We start from the raw sequence: 25,181 nt of genomic DNA, 5'->3' as shown, positions 1-25,181 counted from the left end.
TTATTCATAAAATTAAATTGTAGCAAAATGTTACTACTTCAAAAAGATCTTGTGTGTGTTTCAACAATGTATTTTTATTTACTCATCGTGTGTGTGTTTTTTCTTCATTTCTTTTGTGCAGCACAAACGGCCTGTGTATCATTGAGTTGTGAATATAAATGTGCTTCATCGTTAACCGGTGGCGTTTGCTATTGTCCGCCTGGCCAATCGTTGGCCAGCGATAATCGTTCCTGTACCGATTTGGATGAATGCGCCGAATGGGGTCATTGTGATCAGCTTTGTACAAATACAGACGGTTCGTATACATGCTCTTGTGCGGCCGGTTATACATTGGTCGATAAATCTCGATGCGGTGCACCGAATTCAAGTGGTTTGGAATTAATTTTTGCCCACGATAATGCCGTTATACGAATGTCAAATCACGGGCAAGATGCTCGAAATATTGTGAATGCAACGGGAGCCAGTGGTCTTGCGTATCACAGTGCAAGAAATTTATTGTTTTGGTCGGACACAAAAACGCGAAAAGTCCAGTCGATGCCATTGAACGAAGGTGGTTTTGGTGGTACGGATTTATCGTTACCTGGAACATGGGCACCAGTTGCATTGGCCGTTGATTGGATCGGCGATAAGCTTTATGTGGCCGATTTCATTGGACAAAAAGTCGACGTATTTGAATTGGACAATAAATGGCATGCCGTTGTGTTGGGTTCAAATTTAACCAGTCCGGCCGATTTAGCGTTGGATCCAACGTCTGGTTTAATGTTTGTTGCCGATGGTGGACAAGTTTTGCGTGCCCATATGGATGGAACGCATGCCAGAGCTGTTGTTTCGGAAGCCGCTTACAAAGCCAGCGGTGTTGCTGTTGATATTATCGCAAAACGTGTTTATTGGTGTGATTCATTACTAGATTACATTGAAACGGTTGATTATGATGGTTTACACCGTGTCATGATCTTAAGAGGTCAAAATGTACCGAGCCCAAGTCGTTTGGGTCTATTTGAAAATCGTGTATTTTGGACGGATGCAACAAAACAAGGTATTATGTCAGTTGATAAATTCGAAGGCACTTCAAGCATTCAATCGATTTTCAAGTCGAAAGATATTCGCGAACCAAAAGCCATTATCGCCGTTCATCCATTTTTACAGCCGCGCGTTTCAAATCCATGCGGTAATAATAATGGTGGTTGTCAACAAATGTGCATTGTAACAGCGGTGAAAGGAGCACCAACTGGTTTGGGCTATCGTTGCGCTTGTCACACCGGTCATCAATTAACCGCCGATTTAAGAAATTGTAATTTGGTTGGTGAATTTTTAATGTACAGCCAACAACGTTTTATCAAAGGAAAAGTGCTGGAACCGGTTATCGAAGGTTTTAGCGATGCTATTTTACCGGTTGTTTCACGACGTGCTCGTTTTGTTGGTCTTGATTTTGATGCACGTGATCAACATATTTACTATTCGGATGTATTACAAGATGTTATTTATCGTGTACATCGCAATGGAACCGGCCGTGAAATTGTTTTGGCCTCACAAAATGAAGGCGTCGAAGGATTGGCCGTTGATTGGGCATCAAAGAATTTGTATTATATTGACAGTCGTAAAGGTACATTGAATGTACTGTCCACACGGAATGTAACATATCGTCGAACATTATTGAAAAATTTAAAGAGACCACGTGCTATTGTGGTGCATCCAAATAAAGGATATATTTTCTTCTCCGAATGGGATCGACCGGCCAATATAACACGTGCAAATGCCGATGGAAGTGGCATTTTAGTATTCAAGAATGTAACACTGGGATGGCCAAATGGTTTGTCTATTGATTTTAAAGAGGACAGAGTTTATTGGTGTGATGCTTTACTAGATCATGTACAACATGCAAATCTTGATGGTTCCGATATTAAAACAGTTAATTCACGCTTAATTAGACACCCATTCTCAATTGTAATACACGAAGAATGGATGTATATCACTGATTGGCGACTCGATGCTATCGTTCGCATGCATAAATTAACCGGCGAACAAGAAGAAATTATGGTCAGAGAACCACAAACAAATCGATTGTATGGCGTTAAAGTGTATAGCTATTCGGTGCAAACGGTTGAAGCAACACAACCATGTGCCATTAACAATGGTGGTTGTGAGAAAATTTGCTTTGCTGTACCAGTGAATGGATCACATTTATTGACGGTGAAATGTGCATGCCCGTATGGTGAACGAATTAATGATGACGGACAAACATGTATACCCGATCCAAATGCCGAACCACCGGTACTTGCATGTCCAAACTCATGGGATTTCACGTGCAACAATCAACGTTGCATTCCAAAATCATGGCTATGCGATGGAGATGATGGTAAGTTTTACACTTACAGCTTTTTCAATACGTATACAATTTCAGTTTCTAAGCTCATTATTTGCTTATGCGTTTCATTCAAACAGATTGTCTCGACAACTCAGACGAAGAACATAATTGCACAAGTAAGAGAGAAATGGTGGGCCCAGTGTGTGAAATGAGCATACTAATCGCATTTTTGTTTACATTTTTACAGAGCCAACTTGTGGATCGAACGAATTCCAATGTAATTCGGGACGTTGTATACCATTGAGTTTCCGTTGCGATCAAGAAAATGACTGGTATGATTAGTATTTTTCATGCAGAACGTATAAATTCGGAATGCACATTCACTTTTTTTCTATAAATTTTTTAGTGGTGATCATTCTGATGAATTCGAATGTGGAAATGTTACATGCGCCGCGTCCCAATTTGCCTGTGCTAATGGACGGTGTATTCCAAATATGTGGCGTTGCGGTATGTATATAATTTTTTTTAATCAATTTGATTATGATTTGGAACCATGCTTTAATTTAATTTTTTTTCACTTTTTTCCAAAAAACTTAAAAAAAAACAGACAGCGAAAACGATTGTGGCGATGGGTAAGTTCTATATTTGTTTTTATTTGAACTTTTTTAATCGATGTTTTGTACCGTTACATCGAAATGAGTATGCGAAGCATTATTTTAATATTTGTTTGATTTGATCACAGCTCTGACGAAGGTGATTTCTGCGCTGAAAAAACGTGTGCTTACTTCCAATTTACTTGTCCGCGAACTGGACACTGTATACCACAGTCATGGGTTTGCGATGGCGATGATGGTAATATATATCAATCACTTTAATTACTCTAATTTTTCTGGAATGAGATTTCAATTTCCGCATAATATATTTACAGACTGCTTTGACAAACAAGATGAAAAAGATTGTCCGCCGATATCGTGCTTAGCAAATCAGTTTAAGTGTGCTGACCTGCGGCAATGTGTAGAAGAATCATATAAATGCGATGGTAATTACCGGTTTTTTTTAAATAATATTAAATTGAGCACAACTAATTGCATTAATTTTTTGCTTTTTTTAAACAGGCATACCGGATTGTAACGATGGTAGCGATGAATTGGGTTGTCCATCAATGGGACCGAATCAATGTAATCAAGAAAAACACTTCCGATGCAAATCGTCTGGTATTTGTATACCAATTTCATGGCATTGTGATGGTGAGAACTCTTTTTTCTTCCACTTTTTTCCACAAGTATTCAATAATTTAATCGATTTCGAACAGGTTCAAATGACTGCGACGATCATTCTGATGAAGAAGAATGTGGTACAATCTCATGCCCAACCAATTTCTACAAATGTAATAATTCAAATTGCGTATTCAAAGCGTATGTTTGTGATGGTATGTAGATTTTTTATTTCAATTTGAATTACTGTGCCATAACTGTGTTTCTTTTTCAAATTCAGGCAAGGATGATTGCGGTGATAATAGTGACGAAAGTTCGATACATGCATGCGTACCACCTCCGTTCAGATGTCCAACCGGCCAATGGTTGTGTCCAAATGTGACCGGTCGCTGTGTGAATATGACATCGGTTTGTGATGGAATCTATGATTGTCCAAACGGTGCTGATGAAGGTCCTGGTTGTGATTTAGCCGAATGTCAACATCAATCCGGTTTATGTTCGAATGGATGTCAGAAAACGCCAAACGGTGCATTGTGCATATGTCCACCGGGTGAAGAGCTGAGCACTGACGGCTACACATGTAAAGATTTGAATGAATGTGATCCGCCTGGTTTGTGTTCACAAACATGTACGAATACCAAAGGATCTTACTTCTGTTCATGTGTCGATGGTTATATTTTGGAACCAAATAAGCATTCGTGTAAAGCTGTGAATCATACAGCCGCATTCTTGATCATATCAAATCGTCATTCGATTTTGGTGGCCGATTTGAAAGAGCAAGGCCTGGAACGTGTACCAATTATTGTTGAAAATGTTGTGGCAACCGCATCAAATATGCGAACCGGCACCATATTCTGGAGTGATATGAAATTGAAAAAAATTTCACGTTTGGATCGTGGCATGGAACCAATTGACATCATAACAACTGGTTTGGATTTGGTTGAAGGTCTTGCATACGATTGGATTGGTCAGAATTTGTATTGGTTGGATAGTAAATTGAATACGATTGAAGTGTGCAGCGAAATGGGTGCAAATCGTTTGGTGCTTGTTCGTGAAAATATTACACAACCACGTGGCATGTGCTTAGATCCAGCACCGGGTGCACGATGGATTTTCTGGACCGATTGGGGTGAAAATCCACGCATCGAACGTATCGGTATGGATGGTACAATGCGACAAACAATCATTAATACGAAAATTTATTGGCCAAATGGTTTGACTTTGGATACGGCAACAAAACGTGTTTACTTTGCCGATTCAAAACTGGATTTCATCGATTTTTGTTATTACAATGGAACCGGACGTCAACAGGTGTTGGCATCCAGTCATTATTTATTGCATCCACATTCGTTATCGCTGTTTGAAGACACGTTATACTGGACCGATCGTCAATTAAATCGAGTTTTATCCGCACACAAATTCAAAGGTGACAATCAAACCGTTGTATCGCACTTAATTTCACAACCACTTTCGATTCATGTGCATCATCCATCGTTGCAACCGATTTTGTCAAATCCATGTGAAAATGCACATTGTGCGCACATGTGCCTGCTCAGTCCAAGTTCAAAGAGCGGCTACACATGCAAGTGCAAACCAGGCTATCGTCTATTGGAATCAGATGGAAAATGTTTGCAAGAGGAGAATTCGTATTTGATGGTGCTGAAGAGCAATCAAATTGTCGATGTACCATTGAATGGTGGCGACGCAAGAGCCGGAGCATTAACGCCAGTTGTTGGAATCGATGGTGGAATCGTTTTAGATTTCGATCGTAAGGGTGAAATGTTGTATTGGGTACAAAGCAAGGGTGGCGAACAAGACGATGAGAATTGTACAATTTATGCAACACCATACGGTGGTGGAAACAAGACTGATTTCCTTGGAGCCGATACCGGCATTGTTGGTGCACCATATGTAATTGCATTCGAATGGTTGGGACGCAATTTGATTATTGGTAATCGTATGGCAAGCAACATTGAAATCATTCGCGTTGATGGCAAAGTAAAACATCGTACAATTTTAATTGCAAACAACGGAAATAAGACATCAGTTGGTCGACCAAAGGCGATTGCATTAGATCCAAATGATGGAAAAATGTATTGGATTGATGATGGTGGTTCGGGTGTGCCATCGAAAGTGGCACGAGCCAATATGGACGGTTCGAATCCAATAATTTTAGTCGAAAATGTCGATCATCTGGAATCGATTGCCGTCGATACTGATCGCAAGATTGTTTACTACAGCACACAAAATCCAGCTACTATTATGGCAGTCAATACAGACGGTTCGAATAAACGGGTTTTGCTCGAGGAAAAGGACCACATTGCTCGGCCAAGAAGTTTAGGTGTTTTAGAGTCTCGATTGTATTTCCTCGATCCAGTTTATGAGAAAATTGTTCGCGTCGATTTGCCCAACGGTGAAAATGCCAAAATAATCATTGACAATGAAGCGGATTTGAAGGGAATGATAGTATTCAAGAAACGTTCAACAATGCTGCATCCATGTCAATCGAATAACGGCGGTTGCGAACACATTTGTGTACCACAAGAGGGTGGCTTGAAAACGTGCTTGTGCGGCATGGGCTATCGCAAAGACGATGAAATGGCATGCGTTCAATACAAAACATTTGCGGTTGTATCACAATTGGATGTTACACGTGGTTACAGTTTGAAAGATAGTGCCGATGCGATGCAGCCAATTGCTGGTCCCGGTCATCACATTTTACATGTCGATGTTATCTATCGCGATTCATGGATCTATTGGGCGGAATACAATCGTGGCCATTGGAATGGAATATTCCGAATTAGACCGAATGGCACCGAAATTCAACACATTATCAAAGATGGCATTGGCAGCAATGGCATTCGTGGTCTCACCATCGATTGGATTGCCGGCAATTTATATTTCACAAATGTATTCCCGCATGAAAATTACGTTGAAGTTTGTTGGGTTGATGGATCCAATCGAAAGGTAATTGTAAAGACAACCAGCGATGCACCACGTGAATTGGCTGTGAATCCAATAAAACGACTTTTGTACTGGATCGATTACGGACAATATCCACGTATTGGAAAAGCCTATTTGGACGGTTCGAATTGGACACCGATTGTAACATCGGGAATTTCAAATCCACGCGATTTAACCGTTGATATGTTAACGCACGATGTGTATTGGGTCGATTCAAAATTGGATATGATTCAAAAGATTTCGTACACCGGTGGTAATCGTCAAATTATTCGCGGTAATCTTCCGAATCCAATGGGCATTGCCATTCATTTGGGCGATGTATATTGGGTTGATCGTAATTTACAAGCCGTTTTCAAAGCATCAAAACTCATCGGAAACACCACGCTACCGACAAAAGTACGAACCAATTTGGAGAAATTACGTGACATTGCCATTTATGATATAAACAATCAACCGACCGATGAGAATAATCCATGCTTACGATATGGCAATGGTGGTTGTGATCAATTGTGTTTCAGTTTTCCGCCGGATGCATCGCCATCATCGTCTCGGCCAAACTTCCGTTGCGAATGTGCGACCGGTGTTTTGGCACAAGATAACCGAAAATGTGATATTGTTGATGAGTACCTTGTATTTGCTACACGCACCGAAATTCGAGCCATTAGCTTAGATCCGCGTTCAACAAATGTTCCATTTAAACCGGTCAGCAATTTAACAAATGTTGTTGGCATCGATTTTGATTTTGCAGACAATAAATTATTCTTTACACAAATCCGTCCATGGGCAAAGATTGCATATGCAAGTGCAGCACAACCGTCTTCGAGTAATATTGTGCCGGTGATAAGCAAAGGAATTAATCCAGAGGGTATTGCCTACGATTGGACACAGAAAAAAGTCTATTGGACAGACAGTTCAAATAATTCGATTTATGCAATGAATTTGGATGGCAGCGAATTGGTGATGATTGCACGAGTTGAACGTCCACGTGCTATCGTTTTAGATCCATGCAATGGTACATTGTTCTTTACCGATTGGGGACGATTTGGTACGAGCGGCAAAATCTTCAAAACAACAATGGCCGGTTCGTTGAAACGAGCCATCATCGATCGTGACTTGTCACAACCGAGCGGTTTGACCATTGATTATGATGAACGCATGCTCTATTGGACAGATGCGGTACGTGAGAAAATCGAACGATCACAATTGGATGGAAAGGGTAGAGAAGTTTTAGTTGCTGCCACCATTTATCCATTTGCTATTACCGTGTTTAGAAACTATATTTATTGGACCGATTTACAATTGCGCGGTGTTTATCGAGGTATGTGTTAAGATAAACCTTATTTTTTATTCGATGCACCAGTTTTACATATCTGTATATCGATTTTTAGCTGAAAAACATACTGGTGCTAATATGATTGAAATGGTAAAACGGCTCGATGATTCACCACGCGACATTCAAGTGTATAGTACGTCACGACAAAAATGCCAAGCAAATCCATGTGCACAAAATAATGGTGGATGCACACACAGCTGTCATCCGGGCATGAATGGCAAAGCTGAATGTAGATGTGACGAAAATTCGAAATTGGTCAACGAAGGACGAATGTGCGTATCCAAGAACTACACATGTGATGAAAGTCGATTCTTATGCAAAAATGGCAAATGTATTTCAAGAATGTGGGCTTGGTAAGTTGCATATTGATTTTATTAGTAACATTTTCTCGATTAATGAAAAGAAATAAACCAAATTTATAACAATTTAATCATTATTCATTTTTTTCAGCGATAACGACGACGATTGCGGTGATGGCAGTGACGAAGATAAGAACTACTGCACATTCCATTCATGTTCACCAAACGAATACCGATGTAAAAACGGACGTTGTATCTTCAATTCATGGCGTTGTGATCACGAAAACGGTTTGTAATGTTTTCTTCGAAAAATCGCACATCAATAACCTTTTTTTCGTTTTAAATTGCAGATTGTAAAGATGGATCGGATGAGGAAAATTGCACATATCCACCCTGTGTCGATGGTGAATTTACATGTCTCAACGGCAGATGTATCCCACAATCACAAGTTTGCAATGGCGTTAACGATTGCAAAGACAACGCAACATCCGATGAAACACACGAACGTTGTCCACAGAACACTACTTGTCCACCAAATCATCTTAAATGCGAGAAAACCAACATTTGCGTCGAACCATACTGGCTTTGTGACGGCGACAATGATTGTAATTTCAATTAGATCCCTTTTATTGTTGCAGATTCAACAAACACGCTTTTTTCTCATTGTTTGCAGGTGGTGACAATTCAGACGAAGATCCATTGCATTGTGCTCAACGAACCTGTCCACAGAACAGTTTCAGATGTCCAAATCATAGATGCATCCCGGCCACTTGGTATTGTGATGGAGATGATGGTGTGTACTCCTACTATTCTCTCATTTTTCAAATGGACATATTGAATCAATGTTTTTTATTTTATCGCATAGATTGCGGAGATGCAGCCGATGAACCGCCAGAATACTGTGAATCTGAAGGTCGAACATGCTTCGGTGATCTCTTTACTTGCGACAATGGCAATTGTATACCACGAATTTACATTTGTGATGGTGATAATGGTAAGTATGACTGAATTAGTATGCAATGTTACATTATTTACTTGGTTTTTTCGTTGTTAGATTGTTTGGATAACAGCGATGAAGATGATCGTCATCAATGCAGTGAGTATCTATATCTCTTCACATTAAATCATAAAAAGGATATTAAATAATCGTTTTTTATTTCAATAGACAATCGCAAATGTGACGAAGAAACTGAGTTTACATGCGATGAAAATAAAGCTTGGGGAAGATCACAATGTATTCCAAAGAAATGGATTTGCGGTAAATTATTACTTAAACACTATTTGTCACGCATATAATTTCGATTGCTAATGTATTTAATTTTTGTGTTTTTGAATACGTTTTTTATTCATCCACATTTGGTCCCTACAATAACTGCTTGATGACCATTTAGATGGTGAGTAAATTGACATTTGTTTTTGTTTCTTTTTTTCGTAACATGAATTTGATTTTTTTTAAAAAGTGTAATAAATTAATTAAATAAGCTCTAATCGTAATTCTTTCTCATTTTATTCCATCTTTTCATCGTTTGTCTTCCGGCAATATTTAGGCGGTGAGTAAATTAAAAAGCGAATAACGCTCATTTTGTGTCAATTCATATGATTTTGCAATGAATGATGTTTAACAATAACAATCTATTTGTTTTCGAATAAAGATCCTGATTGCGTTGACGGAGCTGATGAAAATGTGACGCTCCATCATTGTGCCACACCACAGCCATGCGGTGAAGATATGTTTACATGCGAAAATGGACGCTGTATCAACAAAGGATGGTTGTGCGGTAAGCTTTTTTATAACCAATTTTATCATTTCTTGATTTTTTCACTAGTTTGCATCATATAGCTGTCTGTTTTGGAGATTTCAAGAATTTGGAAATGGTTCTCCTTACATATTTGGGACAATTTTGAAATTACTCTTGTTTTGAAATGCCAAATTTAGAAGCTATATGGTGCCACTATACATGTATACATTGAAATGTTTTTGTTTCTAATTATATTCTTTCATTTTTCAAATGTGCTTGCATATCTTTTGAAATAAATTGAAAAACATCAGACCACGATAACGATTGTGTAAGTATTTTGTTATTATCTTAATTTTTTGATTTTTTTTTCTTCAAATATTTAATTTTTTACTATTCTTCTATTTTCATGTTCAAACGATCACAGGGTGATGGAAGGTAAGTTATTCACTCCATTCTTTACTAGAGAATTGCCTAAAAATTGTGATTCATTTTGGAATTTTATTAATAATTTTTGATTTTCTTCTTTGCAAATGCAGTGACGAAGGCAAATTCTGTAATTCACAATACAAAACATGTTCACCTCATGAATTCACATGCCAAAACTTCAAGTGTATTCGTTCGCAGTATCGCTGTGATGGAGAAGATGGTAATTATTTGCTTTTTAATGCCTGCTTGTGACATTTTTCAACATTTTATTCAAATTTTCATTCAGATTGTGGCGATAAAAGTGATGAAGTGGGTTGTTCGAAGAAAGATAATAGCACATGTGTGACTGGACAATTTACATGCAACAATGGTCAATGCATCGATTATCAACTTGTTTGCAACAAAGTTGCCGATTGTTCCGATGAATCGGATGAGCCGCTTCATTGCAACGTGGACGAATGTGCTAAAGTTGAAATTCATCAATGTGGACACAAATGTGTTGATACGCTCACTGGTTACTTCTGCGATTGTAATCAAGGATACAAGTAAGTTTTAGCAATTGACGATCATAAATTATTTTCGTCTTCTCACCGCGTCTTCTCTGTTCCATTCCGAAATGCAAACAGATTACTTGCTGATGGTAAAGCGTGTGCTGATATAGACGAATGTCTCGAAACGCCAGGCGTATGTTCACAGCACTGTTCCAACACACCAGGCGGCTATTATTGTAAATGTGATGAACGATACTATGAGCGTCAAATTGATGAGCATACATGCAAACGCAAAGACAGCACCAAACCATGGGTTATTTTTACAAATAAATATTATTTGCGAAATATGTCAGCGGATGGTCATCAAATGAATTTGGTGCATCAAGATTTAATGAATGTGGTTGCATTAGATTTTGATATCAAAGAAAATTACATGTATTTCTGTGATGTAACGGCAAAGACAATTTTCCGTTCGAAAACCATCGATCCCGCTTCCGAAGAGATACCAACCAAAGAGCCGGTCATTCGTCATGATTCGCATGGCTTAGAGGGTATATCGGTTGATTGGGTGGGTCGTAAATTGTACTGGCTTGATCGACACTCAAAGAATTTGGACGTCGCCGAATTGGATGGAACAAAACGCAAAACATTGCGCAGTGGAATTGTTGATCCTCGTGCCATTGTTGTGCATCCAGGTATCGGATATTTGTACTTTACATCATGGCACTTGCAGGCATACATTGCCAAAATGGGAATGGATGGTTCGAATTTCACACGAATTTTGACATGGGAAGATGATATCGCCTGGCCAAATGCTTTAACTATTGATTTCTTCACCGATCGCATCTATTGGGCTGACGCTCATTTGGATTACATTGCGTTCGCTGATTTGGAGGGTCGTCATCGACACATTGTCATGTCTGGTACTAAGGTTCCGCATGTTTTCGCTTTGTCACTATTCGATGATATGCTCTATTGGACCGATTGGAATTTGAAAGCAATTATGCGAGCAAATAAATTCACTGGAAAAGAACTACAAGTATTGAGAAACACAACACATCGACCGTATGACATTCATGTGCATCATCCATTGAGACAAGTTGCATACACAAATCCATGCGGTGATTCGAACGGAGGATGTTCACATTTGTGTTTGTTGGCACCACCAGCCGAATCGACCTATCTCAACATTGAAGGATACATTGAAGAAGGAGCACCAAGCTATAAATGCGCTTGTCCAAATCAATTCTATCTGGCACGAGATTCAAAAACTTGCATCGCCAACTGTACCGCCGGACAACATCGTTGTGGTGGTGATGACGAGAAATGTATTCCTTGGTTCTGGAAATGTGACGGCGAAAAAGACTGTACGTTTTCAATATGAAATGCAATCCCAGCGGACGTTACTAATAATAACCTTTATGTGTGTGTTTTAATTTTAGGCAAGGACGGAAGCGATGAACCAACCTCATGTGCACCGCGACATTGTCGTGCCGGAACATTCCAATGCGGTAACACAAATTGTACACCTTCAGCAACGATTTGTGATGGTTAGTACCATTTTGCTTTAGATTTCACATAACTTTTCCCTATCAAAGAGTAAACTAAACCATTTTTCCATGCTCTTGACTTTTTTCTAGGTACGGACGATTGTGGCGATGGAAGGTATGTGAAAATATGTCAACTTTCAATTTAAAGAATATAATCAAACGAATATGGTTTTTCTATTTCAACAGCGATGAACGAAACTGTAACTTGCCTTGCCCAGATTCAGATTTCAAGTGCAAACAAAGCGGACGATGCATTTTGTCGAGCTGGTCTTGTGATGGTTAGTGTGGCTTTTTCATTGTACTTTTAAGCCCCTTTTATTATTGATATTTTTATTCCTAAAAAACCAGGTGAGCCCGACTGTAATGATGGTAGCGATGAAGATCCGCATGTCTGCAGTAAGTTCTCTTTTTTACATTTTACTTAAAAAACCAATTTCTCCGACTGAATATAATTTACGCAATATGATTTCTTTGTGAATTTCAGCAAACCGAAAATGTGATCCAGAAACAGAATTTACTTGCAAGAATGGTCGTTGTATTGCTAAACTGTGGATGTGTGACTTCGATAATGATTGTAATTGATTTTTTTGAATCTCACTTCCTTCGGGTATTTTAAATTGAACTTCTTTGAATCGCTCGTTTGCAGGTGGTGATGATTCAGATGAACCGGCTTACATGTGTCGCCAACGAAATTGTACAACTGGATGGCAACGGTGTCCAGGTCAGTCGAACTATCGATGCATACCAAAATGGTTATTCTGCGATGGAAAAGATGATTGTGTAAGTATCTATGAGAATGTTACCAAAGAAAAAAATGTTCCCAAAAATAAAATATAATTTCATTGGAATTGCAGAGAGACAACAGCGATGAATTGCCAGAAAATTGTCCGGTGTGCAACAGTGAGACTGATTTCAAATGCTCGAACAACAGATGTATTCCAAAGTAAGTAATTTTGAATTTTATGCAAAAAATGCGAATATTTATGAAAAAATACCACTTTATCGCAATTTCTTTTAGACAATGGACTTGCGATTTTAGCGATGATTGCGTAAGTATTATTATCGTACTTTTTCCCCTTTTTTAAATATTCAAATTTTTAATATTAATTTCTTTTCCACACACACACACACTTTTCTCTTCAGGGTGATGGAAGGTAAGTAACAAATTAACCAATTTATTAATTTGCAAACTTGAAGTATTAATGAAAATTTAAAATTTTAGTGATGAAACCGAAGCTCAGTGCAAAGGCAAATATCGTGAGTGCTCCGAATCTGAATTCCGTTGTACAAATGGCAAGTGCATATCATCAAGATGGCGTTGTGATCATGAAGATGGTATGTGACCTTTTTTGGGTACTCAGCACATGGAATCATTTGATCAATTATCTTTCATTTCTATTCAATTAAGATTGTGGTGACTCGAGCGATGAAATGAATTGTGAAAACTATCAGTGCAAGAATGGAACGTTCCAATGCGCTTCTGGTCATTGTATTGCTGCTCATTTCCGATGCGATGGTGACAGGTAATGAATAATATTTATTATTAACTAAATGCCAAAAATAATAGAAAAAGAATTAGATTGAACATGCTCAAGTGGTTCCAAGTGGCAAACTGAATTTTAATTTTAATTTAACAGAGATTGCCGTGACATGAGCGACGAAGCGAACTGTCCAGCTCGATTCCCAGGCGGTCGTTATTGTCCTGAATCTAGATTCCAATGTGGTAATCATCTCTGCGTTGCCATGTCTGATCTTTGTGACGGTAAGTTGCAGTGTTAAACTTTCTGAACCTTTTCCTTTGATTTATTCGTCTATTTATTCACTATTTGCTTCTCTTTTGCTTGCTTCCTTAAAAAATAGGTACGGATGATTGTGGCGATCAATCTGATGAAGCGCCATCTGTTTGCTCCAATTTCAATTGTGATACATTACGTCGATTCCAATGCGATAATCATCGTTGCATTGCACGATATCAAATTTGCGACGGTATGTCCCTATTATTTCTTCATAGGAATATTTTGGTGTGTTAATGCAAAATTTCTTCATTTTAAGGTGTCGATAATTGCGGTGACGGAAGTGATGAGAACAATATGACATTGTGTGCAACGAAACAGAAGCCATGCGATCAAATCAATCAATTCAAGTGCGCCAATAAGAAATGCATTGACAGAAAGAACGTGTGCGATTTTGCAGATGACTGGCAAGTTTCATTTATGACATTTTTCAATATCAAAATAAGTTCAAATAAAATAATGATAACGAAATCTTTTTTTTTTCAATGTTCAGCGGTGACAAATCCGATGAATTGGGCTGTCATCATACATTGCATTGTGGAGCTACCGACGTTGGTGGTGGTTGTGAACAGCATTGTGCAAATTTAACAGACGGTGGATACATTTGTCATTGCTTCAACGGCTATATAATATCGGATGATAATCGAAAGAAATGTGTCGATATTGATGAATGTGCAACCGGACATCATACATGCAGTCACATGTGTAAGAACCTGAACGGAACATACTCATGTTCATGTCGCGATGGATTCCGTGCATCGGACGGTTTGTCAGGTGTTTGCCGTGCAATAAAAGAAGATATAACGCTGGTGTTTGCAAATGGAGATGAAATTCGAGCATTAGATTTGACAAAACAAGATGAATTCGATGTGATACAGTCTGAAAAACGAATCGAAGCATTGGATTACAACACTGAAACCCAAATAATCTTCTGGGCCGATAGCTACGATAAGACAATCAAACGATCGTATATGGTGAATGCGCAAAATGGCCAAGCAAAGATTGGATTCGCACAGGATTTGAATATGAAAGGAAATTCAAAACCAACCGCCGTCGCTGTTGATTGGGTGGCCGATAATTTGTATTGGACTGAAGTTGATCGAACCGGAACAAAACCACGTGGTCGTGTACTTGTTGCCAAAACAGACGGTCGTTATCGTCGAGCACTTGTGAGTGCCGGTTTAGAAGTACCAACATCAATTGCAGTGAATCCACAATTGGGACGAATGTACTGGGGCGATGCTGGTGGTGCGCCGAAAATTGAAGTCTCATGGATGGATGGCTCGAAGCGAAGACCATTGATTACAGATGCCATTCGTCATCCAGCCGGTATAACCATCGATTATGCACAAGATCATCAAATTTACTGGGTCGATACCAAATTAAACACGATCGAAACAATGCGACCGGATGGCACTTTGAGAACCTCAATTTTAAAAGGTGAAAACCTACGTCATCCAATTGCATTGGATGTTTTTGAATCGAATGTTTACTGGGCAACACGTGACACTGGTGAATTGGTGCGACAAGATAAATTCGGTCGTGGTGTTCCGGTTACATTACAAAAGAATCTAGTGAATCCATCGGGCATTAAAGTTTACCACGAAATGCGATACAATACATCGCTGAAGAATCCATGCTTTAAGAGTGGATGTTCGCATTTGTGTTTGCTTGTACCAGGTGGCCGACGATGTGCTTGTCCAGATAATACAGCACCGATGACGTCACATCGCAGTACCGTCGAAGTGATTTGTGATGCGGCCGCTGAAAGACCACGACCATCACCACGAATTTGCCCATGCCAAAATGGTGGTGTGTGTCAAGAAGATGACTCCGGTGATTTGATGTGCGTATGCTTACCAGATTTTGCTGGTGCAAATTGTGAACGCTCAATGGGCAGCTCATACAGTCATGGAGGCGGTGCCTTTGCAGCTGTTTTTGTTCCAATCATGGTTATCGCTTTAGTGTCGCTAGCTGGAGCTGGCGTTTGGTATGTCATCCGAAAGAGACCATTGTAAGTTACATTTTCATTTGTTTCATTCAAATGCACTAAACAGATAACTCATATCAATTTACATGTATTTTTAGTGGTAAAATGGCAAGATTGAGCAGCTTATCACCATCGCAAAGCGTTTCATTCCGTCACGGAACGAATGTGGAATTCAATTCGCCAAACTTTAATCAAGCAACAAATGGACCGCTCGATCCAAATGTGCCGCCAATGGAAGGATATAATTTACAAGCAGTCAGTCATAAAACGAGAGATTTCTCGAATCCAATGTACGACGCCGTACAATCGGGTACAACGGTCGATCCCACATTAGGAAATGGCTCTGGTGAGTAAAGAAAAAGTTGCGCTTTTGCAGCACATTCATTTCATTTCACATGTCATTCGATCAAATGAACTTTTCTCTTTTCAAATTGTGTAGGAATTTATGAAGTGCCAACAGATGTAACAAAAGATGGAAAAATATCGGGTTCAAACAGTAGTCATGGACCATTCACTGAACCAGTATCAGCAATTCTAGCGCCAAGTAGTATAACCCATAAAACATCACCAACGCTACAATTAAAAACTAGAAAATTAGATCCATCAGCCGACACCGGTAAAGACACACAACAACTGGTCGAAGAGGATAAGTCGGATTGCTGATATTATTTATGGTTTAGGTTAGGTCGATAAGCCAAACAAAATACAAACATCCGTGGCGTATGTGAAAAAGAAAAAAATTCGCCAAAATAATAACAACAACAAAAAAAAAACAATTTCTATGAACGAAAATCAAAATTTTCAAATAGGAAACATAAGTGAATCTATGATGTAAAATCAATAGAAGCATGCAAACAATGGTTGATCTAAAGCTGTAGTAGCAAATTTTTTGTTGCAAAAAAAAAACATTGACAACTGACGTAGACAAATTTTTACTATATACATATATATATCAATTCGATTCGCGAAGAAAAACCTTAAAACAATTTTCATCGATTCAATTTCAATTGCGATCTGACAACAACAAAAAAAAAACAACTCGAGAGAGAGCGCATAATATATCCTCCTCTCGAAAACATTCTAAAAGTAGGACAATTTCGAACAGAAAAAAGAAACAAAATATCAACATCGTGTTTTTTTTTATTTAAAAAAAAATGTCTTTTTGCAGATATAGGAAAAAGTCGAATGTAAATAAAAAATGAAGAATAAATATGAATTGAAATCATAAATGTTAATTAAATGGCGAATTTATAAAAACGTAAAAAAAATACTGCTAAACAAATTGGTCGATGGTGACGATATGATGTGAAATAGATGTAATAAATGAAAGATTTTTAAGCAAAACAAAAACTAATTATCGAGAATGTGTAAATACACCCGAAAATTCTTCGAATTAATTCATACACATTATGCTATTCTCCGTGAATTAAAATTTCGTTGACTTTTTCTTTGCAAATTGATCGAAGTAAGATTTTAATTTACACAAACGATAACAAACACTGATGGAAAGATCAACAAGAGAGAGAACATTAATAGAAAATTTAATATATTTTTATACGCGGTAAAATGAAGTATTCTGAATGAATGTGTTAGACAATTGATATATGGTAATTTGAGAAATGAAACAGAGTAATTTATCTTTATGCAGGATATGACATAGAATTGAAACGTATCATTCCGATTATAATTAGTATGCCATCCAAAAAATCTCCGGGAATTTGATTTGTTGTTGCGCTAAAAGAAAACCGACATTTCAAACTCTCAATCGAGATCGAACGATGACTATTTCCTTTTTTATAAGTTTCCATTCCAAATGTTGATTTTTGTTTATTGTGGAACGGAAATCTGTTGAATTTTTTTTTCTCTTCTCACCACTTCTTTCTTATTATCATTGAATTTAGATATTTTAACAGTTATTAAAAACTTTATCAAAGGAATATATATATATATGGTATAGACTCGATGTGTGTACGGTTACACAATGTATTAGATGCGATGCAAACTGTGTATCTTGTATTATGAAATAGTTTAGAGAATCAAAACAACAAAGAAATATTATGAAAATATAAAAAAAAAAGAATCCGCAACAGAATACAGCTAAACCATCATGGAAAAAACCTCTATTTTTCTGTTTGTAAAATAATTACTGAATTGCAATATTAAGTGGATAGAGATAAAACATTAAACAAATAAATAAAATGATATTTTTACGCGATAGGTAAAAGTTATGTTAACAATGAAAAGTATGAGCGAAGCTCAAAAATTCATTTCTCCTCTGATTTTATTTAAACTGATTGAATTGAAAGAAAAAAGAAATATTGTCATTTTCCAAATAAACAACAAAAATAATGAAAAAAAAGACACGCTTAAGTTTCATTCTCAAAATTTCTTTTTGGATCGTTGAGTTGGAATGTTGGATTGGTTCTGGATTGAAGACATACAATTACGGTATTCAAGAGGGTAAGAGACAAGCGAACAGGTGACTTGAACACGGAATTTATTGCCGATATTTTGGACAATTCAATGTGCAAATTTATTCACAAAAATTGAAAAATCAATACAAATTTTATCTTAAATTGTATTGATCCAGAATTTATTACTGGCGGATGCCGGTGTCAATACCACAAAAAATCTATTGGCCGAAGCCCAGAGCTTGATGATGATGAAGAACTGCTGTACGAATGATAACTCGTCTTTGGTGGAGGCTTATTCGATATATATGTACCATGTACCGTTTCTCTGTATAATAAATTTGATTGAAACAAATTTAAAATACTTTTTCTCAAATCATAGTATGGGCTGTCGCCGATCGGTTCATCTAAGTTTATTCTATCAAGTTGAAGATCAGAAATGCTTTCTCGAGAACGAAAATGTCTATAACACGGAAGAAAATGTCTCTTGCTCGAAAGATAAATGAGTGATGCTGCATATGCAATTGACATAGGCCCACTTGATATTCTAGCTATCTCTTTGCCCTCCGTTTTATCCTTGAATATTTGTCTTAGCCGTCCAAACAATATCCCTTGTGCTACATTTTTTTCCAATTCTTTTGTTTTTTCTTTTTGGTCTTTGCTTGGTTTAGCAAAAACGATTTCTATGCGCTCTGGATAACGTTCTTTTATAATTTCCTTGTTCCTTGGACTTAGTTTATTCGGTAACAAAATATCATAAACGTACACTTTCTTGACAGATGGTTCATAAAATACACAAATGTAATAACCATTTGAAGTGCCGTTACCGTACAATATTTGAATATCTCTCTGCTTTGGGTCTGCTTTCTGGTAAGCTTTGTTATAGTTGTTAAGGTTTATCATATCGAATTTCTTTTGTAATCGAACCATTTGGATGAAATAATTTATTGTAGCATCAGAAAACGGCTCTTTTGGTGAACCGAGCTCCTTCATAATTTGGGAACTAAATTGAGTAGGTCCTTCGGAATCGGCCTTCGGGAAAATCGTTAATTCGTTGCTTTCAAACATGCTCAAAATATGTCTTCTTAACTCAACCGTTGGGTCAGGATTTGACATATTCATTCGAAGAGGATATCTTCGTGGATCTTCGCCACTAGCAAAAAGTGTTGCATATGCAATAGACAACGGTCCACTTGCTGGTCCACTCAACTGCCGCGTTGAAGGATGGTTAAGATAGATAGAATTTTGTGGATATCGAAGATCTATTATTTGTTTTTGTTGTTCATTTAATTCGAATCTACCCAAACTGTCATAAACGTAAACACATCTCGATTTATAAACGATCCGAGATTCTATTGTTACATAGTTTACTCCTGAGTCAAGACCCATTTGATTACTGTATATAATTTGCAAGTCGTAGTCTGTGTTGCATTTATTGTAGTTTTGAACTGTGTTTTTGTCGGTAATGTTTATCATTTGTAAATGAGGCTTTTTCGCATTCACCAAGTTTATGAAGTAGTTCATTGTTTTGAAACCAAAGTTTCTATTTGGTATAGTGAGATCGTCTATTATCTCCTTGTCAAGTCCATAAATTCTCTGATGAGATAAAAAGAAACATCTGTTCTGGGTGAGAAGTTAATTTTTAATAGAATAACAACGAAAAATGTCAAACCATTTTTCTACTTACAAAGCGAGTAAAAGCCACGTTGGCAGTTCTTCACCCCGGGATCGAAGAAATATCATTTTTCTGACTCGATGTAAATTGATTGAACTTATTGAAACTTTTGATCTCTCTTCTGAAATTATTCTGATATTTATACTACTGTTTATTGATACGTGTAACTTTTTACTGATTACGCACAACCATAGGTTCTGACGTAAAATGGCATTTTTTGATGTACGAGAAATTTTGAATGAAAAAGAAAAACATTCCGAAAGCAATATCGAAAACAGACAATATATTTGGATTTTGTCATCTGGATAACGTTAGGCGATGATACGAAGTGAAAACAATGGAAGTGATTGTTGTACATCTCACACACAAGAAATAAACCTGACAAATCATTTCAGTATTTCTATTAAAATATTAATTTGTAAGGTTTCCTTATAATATGAGAACATTTTATAAGGAAACCTTTAAATAATAAAACATATTTTGTTTCAATACAGTGAAGTTGGATTTGACGTTTGGGTGCGCCAATTTATTAGGATTCCTATTAAAATATTGCGATTTTATAAGGAAACCTTACAAATTATTTTTTTTTTTAATAGGAATCCTATAATAATTTGTTGGTTTTATCTCTTGTGTGCATAGGTATATAAATACTACCATAACTATAACAATCACTTCTATTGTTTTCATTTCGTATCATCACCTAACGTTTTCCAGATGACAAAATCCAAATATATTGTCTGATCGAAAACAATAATTCACGTATTCGATGGAATGTGAATAAACATTATTATTTTACATCATTATATTGACAGATGTAACATGGAATGCTGCAATACGTTTGAGAATAATTTCTAAAATGTATTTTGAAAAACATTCATTTTTTATGAAAATTTTAAAGCTATATTCATTTGATAATGTTTTAAAAATTAGTTACAATTTTGAGTGTTTTTCAATATTATTCTTCATTGAACACTGAACATGCCGAAAATAAAATGAGACTTATATTGAAGAAAATAGTTGGAATTATAAAATGTTATAAATAATTATAAGTTTAGGGAAGAATTTCATCAAAATTTCATATTGAAAAAACAATACTTCTAAAATTGAGCGAAACATGTTTTTTTACTGAATTTTAGAAAATATCTGGTTGGAATAAGTTTCTTAATAAAAAATAGACCTTCATTTGATCGATGATTAGATAGAATCTGAAAAATTGAAAATAGTCGATGTTTTAAAGCTTCTGACCAGTAGTGGTATTCTAGCCAAATAGTTCCGATCGGAATTATTGTTTTGTGTGTGAAACAATGAATTCGATTGTTTGCTGTAGTCCCGAACAATCGAATACATTGTGCCACAATAATTCCAATGAACAATAATGTGTTATCGGCACAGCAAGGTAGATCACACCCGTGCCTAATGGTATCACTTAAAATAAGCATCATGATAAATAAATTGGCATCGCATTGTATTAAAAATTTGAGTTGAAAATTATATGTTGATCAGCGTCCTCATTATTTTTAAAAAAGAAACGTAACGTGTTCACTTTCCATAAAAATGCCACTTATAAAATAATTTCATTGATTTTTTAATTGCATAAACATTCAGAGCGAACTGCAGCAGTAACTTTGTGTGCACTTTTGTTTGAGGACGTATTTGCTTCATGCTTATATAATATACAATCACAAGCCGATTTGAGTTTCGTTTCGTGGATAAAAATGAATTCAATTACAAATCATATTCGACGATTTTGTTCTCCTGTGAAGGGATCGACTCAATTTCGAAGCAGGTTCAATTACTTTGCCAATAACAGTAGTTTACATGGAGTTCAATTTTTGGGTGACAAATATGCAATATTTGATCGGTATAGAAAGTGCCATAATCTAATGTACTCTGCCTTTGTAGTAACTCACATTTTGTTTTTATTTTATATTTTATAATTGCAGCATATTTTGGATTATTATTTTGATAGTTTCAATCACATTAATGATTTTACTCTTTATATACACAATAAACGATTATTTGAACGGTGCAATTGTTATAAGTTTTGACTCGGTTGAGTTGAGTAGAAACAATAAATTTCCAGCCATTTCCGTTTGCATTGATAAAAATGTGAATGAGGAAAGAGCAAGTACGGTGGAAATTGAAAAATTCGTTCGGAAATATTATGCAGAACATAACATTGAGGAGCCAAAAAAGTAAATTCATCGGAAAATATGATATGTTGACTTACAATTAAAAGGTTAACACTTGATTATTCCAGTCCCGATTTCTACCAACAATTAATGGACTATGCGTATCATATGCCAAGCTATTACCGTTTTAAAAGATCACTAGATGCATGTAATGAAATGAATAGTACCTGTGGTGTGGATATTTCGAGTATAAAGCCATTGGTTTGTGTTTGATTCTTTTTCTGTGTTTCAAAATAATAATTGTAGAAATAACACAAAATATTGTTCTATTCAGCTCTTTCCAAATTGCAGTGAAATTTTTTACAATGTGCAATTTAATGGTAAATATTATGAAAATTGCAATGAGATATTCAAACGAGAAATATTTTATAATGAGGGTGTGTGTTTCGTGGCAAACTCAGTTTATTTTTAGTAAGTATGAATTATTTTAATTTTGAAAGCAGTATAAGTAGACGTATAAATATAATATAGCATACAATGTATTTTTCATATATGAAAAATGAGAAGCGTTGAACTAAATAAGTGTCAAATTTATGGGTTTCATATTTCACACGCAAAACTGCACGGTCAATTAATGAATATGCTCAATAACACTTTCTTTTCAGTGATATAGACTGGAGTAAATTACCATTATCTTACGGTTTTTCTGAAAATAGCATAATATTTTCGTTTGCCTATCATCGAATGAAAGGATATGACTTTAATGTATGTACTATTGTACTCATTTAGTAAAGAAATATTGTTACAGCAAAAAGCAGTTTGCGGTAGTGATGAAACCAACTGTGGTTAAAAGTCGATTTTGTGAACCTTCGGTTGATCATTTTTAAAAAACGGTATTGAAATACATTGTGCAACATCTATTGAGTGTTTATTCACAAAACATAGACAAATTATTTTCTAACTACTTTCATCATAAAATTGATATCAGTTGGTTCTTGGTTTCGTCACTTGTTTTTCATGATAAAGATTTTATTTATACAGTGAATCTAATATGTTTGGTAGACAAAATTTTGCATGACACACTCCACTCGCACGCCATTCGTTTATGAATCCTATGTTGGTGGAGAGTTTCTCTGCTTACTTTGCTTGTTATTTTGTCTATCAAAAAAATTAGATTCACTGTATTTAGCCTGCTATACCTACATGGACCGCCTGCATATGGTAAACATTAAATAAAATGGTTTAATATTTTGACCAATAGGGCTTTGCGCATAGTCCAAGTGAATTTCCAAGCAGTGTTAAGAAATGGTATTTTACTCTGTATGACAATTCAGACGTGGAAATGAGATTTCGAGTAATTCACTTTTACAGTATTTTTAATGTCCATAAAATATATTAAATAAAAAAAATCTATAGACTACTCAAATAGTAAATACAGCAGATGTGCAAGATATATCGATTGAAAAGCGACAATGTCGATTCTCAGACGAACGTTGGCCACTAAATGCATCACTTCCGTACAACTTTCAATCGTGCTTGATTTATACTCGAGTTCAAATAGATTTGGATTTGTGCAATTGTACACTACACTTTGCACCGATTGAATGTAAAGCATCACCGTTAATTGATTCCTTGAATGTATTTAAATTAATCATTATTTACAGATGCGAATCAATACTGTAATCATAAACAGATGGAATGTATCAAGAAACATACTACGAAATATATAGCAAATGCGCAAATGATTTACAAACCATGCCTTTCCACATGTACTGAGATGAATATTGATTTAGTTGGGTGAGTGGTGTCAGTTCACACGTAAATCTATTGGTGAACTCTCAATAGAATCTCATGTTGGTTGTCATTCTTTTTTTGTTTGTAGTTTTTATGTAAATAGGAAAAAACGTGTATATGAAAAATCAAGAAACGTGTCGTCACTGACAATTGAAGTATTGAATCAACCCACGAAACTTGTTCGTAATGTCTCTTATACAAATCTTGATCTCGTTGTTACCATCGGAAGTATCATTAATTTATTTTTTGCGGCATCATTCCTCAGCTTGGTGGAGATAATTTATATTTGGTTTTTGCGAAGATTTTAGAAAAGTGTTGTTCAATCCAGGAATCCCTCATAACGACACAAACTATACTCTAGACTTAAAATATTCAATGACTTTTACGTTATTTTCATACGATCACCATCTATTGTATATCAGATCAACATATTTCATCATTATGTCTGTCCTTTTGTGTTCACCAGATGGTGTTTTTATTTCATAAAGATTGATGTTGCATTCAAATAGTCATAAAATGCTTTAGCTAATTTAATAGTTTTCCTTGCCAACAGTAGAATTACAATTTTAATTTATTGAAACTTCAAATGAAATACAAAAAATCACCTTGAATATGCTAGCATTCATGTGACTTAATTTGATTAAATTTTTATTGATTTGAAAATGAGTTTTTTCAACAATGTTCTGTGATTAGTTCAATTTTATTTTTCCTGGTGACATGTTTAAAACTGATTTTTGGTGTGATATTTTCAATAATAAATATTAATAAAATGTTTGTGAATATTTTTAAATGCGTTCCTCGAATTACAAAAATCAATCTGAAAGTGAATTTGCTTTTGAGTAGATTTCCTCGGGAGACAAGTGTTCAAGGATTCAATCATGTGGCTAATGAAAATTATACTACAATTGAAAGGTTCGAATAAATGCAAATTTACATGTTGCTATTTCTAAAAAAACATGTTCATTTCGTAACAGAATTGGTTGGCTAATATTGGTGGTCTCGTTCAACTACTTAACGTTTTCGATTTGCGTGAACCAAATAATTCGATTTATAGTCGATCCATTT

General features: G+C 36.1%; 3 protein-coding genes across 4 annotated transcripts in view; 2 read left to right on the top strand and 1 right to left on the bottom strand.

Moving 5' to 3' along the window:
• The window catches only part of LOC116343595 (low-density lipoprotein receptor-related protein 2), a 128,649-nt gene extending 111,458 nt beyond the window's left edge, over nucleotides 1-17,191 (top strand). For both annotated transcript variants that reach the window (XM_031771767.1, XM_031771768.1), the window contains exons 9-50: nucleotides 122-2,356; nucleotides 2,443-2,481; nucleotides 2,553-2,637; nucleotides 2,712-2,812; nucleotides 2,913-2,937; nucleotides 3,048-3,157; nucleotides 3,234-3,344; nucleotides 3,421-3,552; nucleotides 3,618-3,734; nucleotides 3,800-7,801; nucleotides 7,872-8,169; nucleotides 8,267-8,403; nucleotides 8,466-8,720; nucleotides 8,789-8,908; nucleotides 8,981-9,109; nucleotides 9,170-9,211; nucleotides 9,281-9,373; nucleotides 9,507-9,509; nucleotides 9,663-9,665; nucleotides 9,768-9,893; nucleotides 10,166-10,182; nucleotides 10,279-10,289; nucleotides 10,391-10,500; nucleotides 10,567-10,825; nucleotides 10,907-12,138; nucleotides 12,214-12,321; nucleotides 12,412-12,436; nucleotides 12,508-12,599; nucleotides 12,670-12,717; nucleotides 12,806-12,895; nucleotides 12,968-13,101; nucleotides 13,176-13,264; nucleotides 13,340-13,370; nucleotides 13,465-13,475; nucleotides 13,544-13,656; nucleotides 13,730-13,844; nucleotides 13,959-14,083; nucleotides 14,182-14,307; nucleotides 14,374-14,521; nucleotides 14,608-16,128; nucleotides 16,203-16,450; nucleotides 16,544-17,191. In XM_031771767.1, the coding sequence (XP_031627627.1) occupies nucleotides 122-2,356; nucleotides 2,443-2,481; nucleotides 2,553-2,637; nucleotides 2,712-2,812; nucleotides 2,913-2,937; nucleotides 3,048-3,157; nucleotides 3,234-3,344; nucleotides 3,421-3,552; nucleotides 3,618-3,734; nucleotides 3,800-7,801; nucleotides 7,872-8,169; nucleotides 8,267-8,403; nucleotides 8,466-8,720; nucleotides 8,789-8,908; nucleotides 8,981-9,109; nucleotides 9,170-9,211; nucleotides 9,281-9,373; nucleotides 9,507-9,509; nucleotides 9,663-9,665; nucleotides 9,768-9,893; nucleotides 10,166-10,182; nucleotides 10,279-10,289; nucleotides 10,391-10,500; nucleotides 10,567-10,825; nucleotides 10,907-12,138; nucleotides 12,214-12,321; nucleotides 12,412-12,436; nucleotides 12,508-12,599; nucleotides 12,670-12,717; nucleotides 12,806-12,895; nucleotides 12,968-13,101; nucleotides 13,176-13,264; nucleotides 13,340-13,370; nucleotides 13,465-13,475; nucleotides 13,544-13,656; nucleotides 13,730-13,844; nucleotides 13,959-14,083; nucleotides 14,182-14,307; nucleotides 14,374-14,521; nucleotides 14,608-16,128; nucleotides 16,203-16,450; nucleotides 16,544-16,767 (13,040 nt within the window). In that variant the 3' untranslated portion in view covers nucleotides 16,768-17,191. The remainder of the gene's footprint in view (nucleotides 1-121; nucleotides 2,357-2,442; nucleotides 2,482-2,552; nucleotides 2,638-2,711; nucleotides 2,813-2,912; nucleotides 2,938-3,047; nucleotides 3,158-3,233; nucleotides 3,345-3,420; nucleotides 3,553-3,617; nucleotides 3,735-3,799; nucleotides 7,802-7,871; nucleotides 8,170-8,266; nucleotides 8,404-8,465; nucleotides 8,721-8,788; nucleotides 8,909-8,980; nucleotides 9,110-9,169; nucleotides 9,212-9,280; nucleotides 9,374-9,506; nucleotides 9,510-9,662; nucleotides 9,666-9,767; nucleotides 9,894-10,165; nucleotides 10,183-10,278; nucleotides 10,290-10,390; nucleotides 10,501-10,566; nucleotides 10,826-10,906; nucleotides 12,139-12,213; nucleotides 12,322-12,411; nucleotides 12,437-12,507; nucleotides 12,600-12,669; nucleotides 12,718-12,805; nucleotides 12,896-12,967; nucleotides 13,102-13,175; nucleotides 13,265-13,339; nucleotides 13,371-13,464; nucleotides 13,476-13,543; nucleotides 13,657-13,729; nucleotides 13,845-13,958; nucleotides 14,084-14,181; nucleotides 14,308-14,373; nucleotides 14,522-14,607; nucleotides 16,129-16,202; nucleotides 16,451-16,543) is intronic.
• Nucleotides 17,192-18,584: 1,393 nt separating this feature from the next.
• Nucleotides 18,585-20,326, bottom strand: LOC116343597. The gene is made up of 2 exons (XM_031771771.1): nucleotides 20,203-20,326; nucleotides 18,585-20,133 (listed from the first exon to the last, which is right to left on the bottom strand). The coding sequence occupies exons 1-2, from the start codon at nucleotides 20,256-20,258 to the stop codon at nucleotides 18,720-18,722; spliced, it is 1,470 nt and encodes a 489-aa protein (XP_031627631.1). The 5' UTR covers nucleotides 20,259-20,326; the 3' UTR covers nucleotides 18,585-18,719.
• A 2,679-nt stretch (nucleotides 20,327-23,005) lies between these two features.
• LOC116343674 (pickpocket protein 19-like) lies at nucleotides 23,006-25,104 on the top strand. The gene is made up of 6 exons (XM_031771879.1): nucleotides 23,006-23,087; nucleotides 23,584-23,676; nucleotides 23,739-23,928; nucleotides 23,987-24,119; nucleotides 24,220-24,344; nucleotides 25,091-25,104. Exons 1-6 carry the CDS (start codon nucleotides 23,067-23,069, stop codon nucleotides 25,102-25,104), a joined length of 576 nt encoding a protein of 191 aa, XP_031627739.1. The 5' UTR covers nucleotides 23,006-23,066.
• The last annotated feature ends 77 nt before the right edge of the window (nucleotides 25,105-25,181 follow it).

Source organism: Contarinia nasturtii, unplaced genomic scaffold (genome assembly GCF_009176525.2).
Source record: "Contarinia nasturtii isolate CC-2019 unplaced genomic scaffold, AAFC_CNas_1.1 Cnas_scaffold_1037, whole genome shotgun sequence".
Classification (NCBI taxonomy): Eukaryota; Metazoa; Arthropoda; class Insecta; order Diptera; family Cecidomyiidae; genus Contarinia; species Contarinia nasturtii.
The sequence above is the reverse complement of the archived record's forward strand: the minus strand, read 5'-3'. Positions and strand labels throughout refer to the sequence as shown.

What these genes read in the sequence shown, in the direction of transcription:
- LOC116343597 (XM_031771771.1), bottom strand. Translation starts at nt 20,258, where the DNA reads ATGATATTTCTTCGATCCCGGGGTGAAGAACTGCCAACGTGGCTTTTA. An exon ending in ACGTGGCTTTTACTCGCTTT is followed by an intron (nt 20,134 to 20,202) that starts GTAAGTAGAAAA and finishes CACCCAGAACAG; the next exon opens with ATGTTTCTTTTTATCTCATC.
- LOC116343674 (XM_031771879.1), top strand. Translation starts at nt 23,067, where the DNA reads ATGAAAGGATATGACTTTAAT. An exon ending in ACACTTTGCACCGATTGAAT is followed by an intron (nt 23,929 to 23,986) that starts GTAAAGCATCAC and finishes CATTATTTACAG; the next exon opens with ATGCGAATCAATACTGTAAT. An exon ending in ATGAATATTGATTTAGTTGG is followed by an intron (nt 24,120 to 24,219) that starts GTGAGTGGTGTC and finishes TTATGTAAATAG; the next exon opens with GAAAAAACGTGTATATGAAA.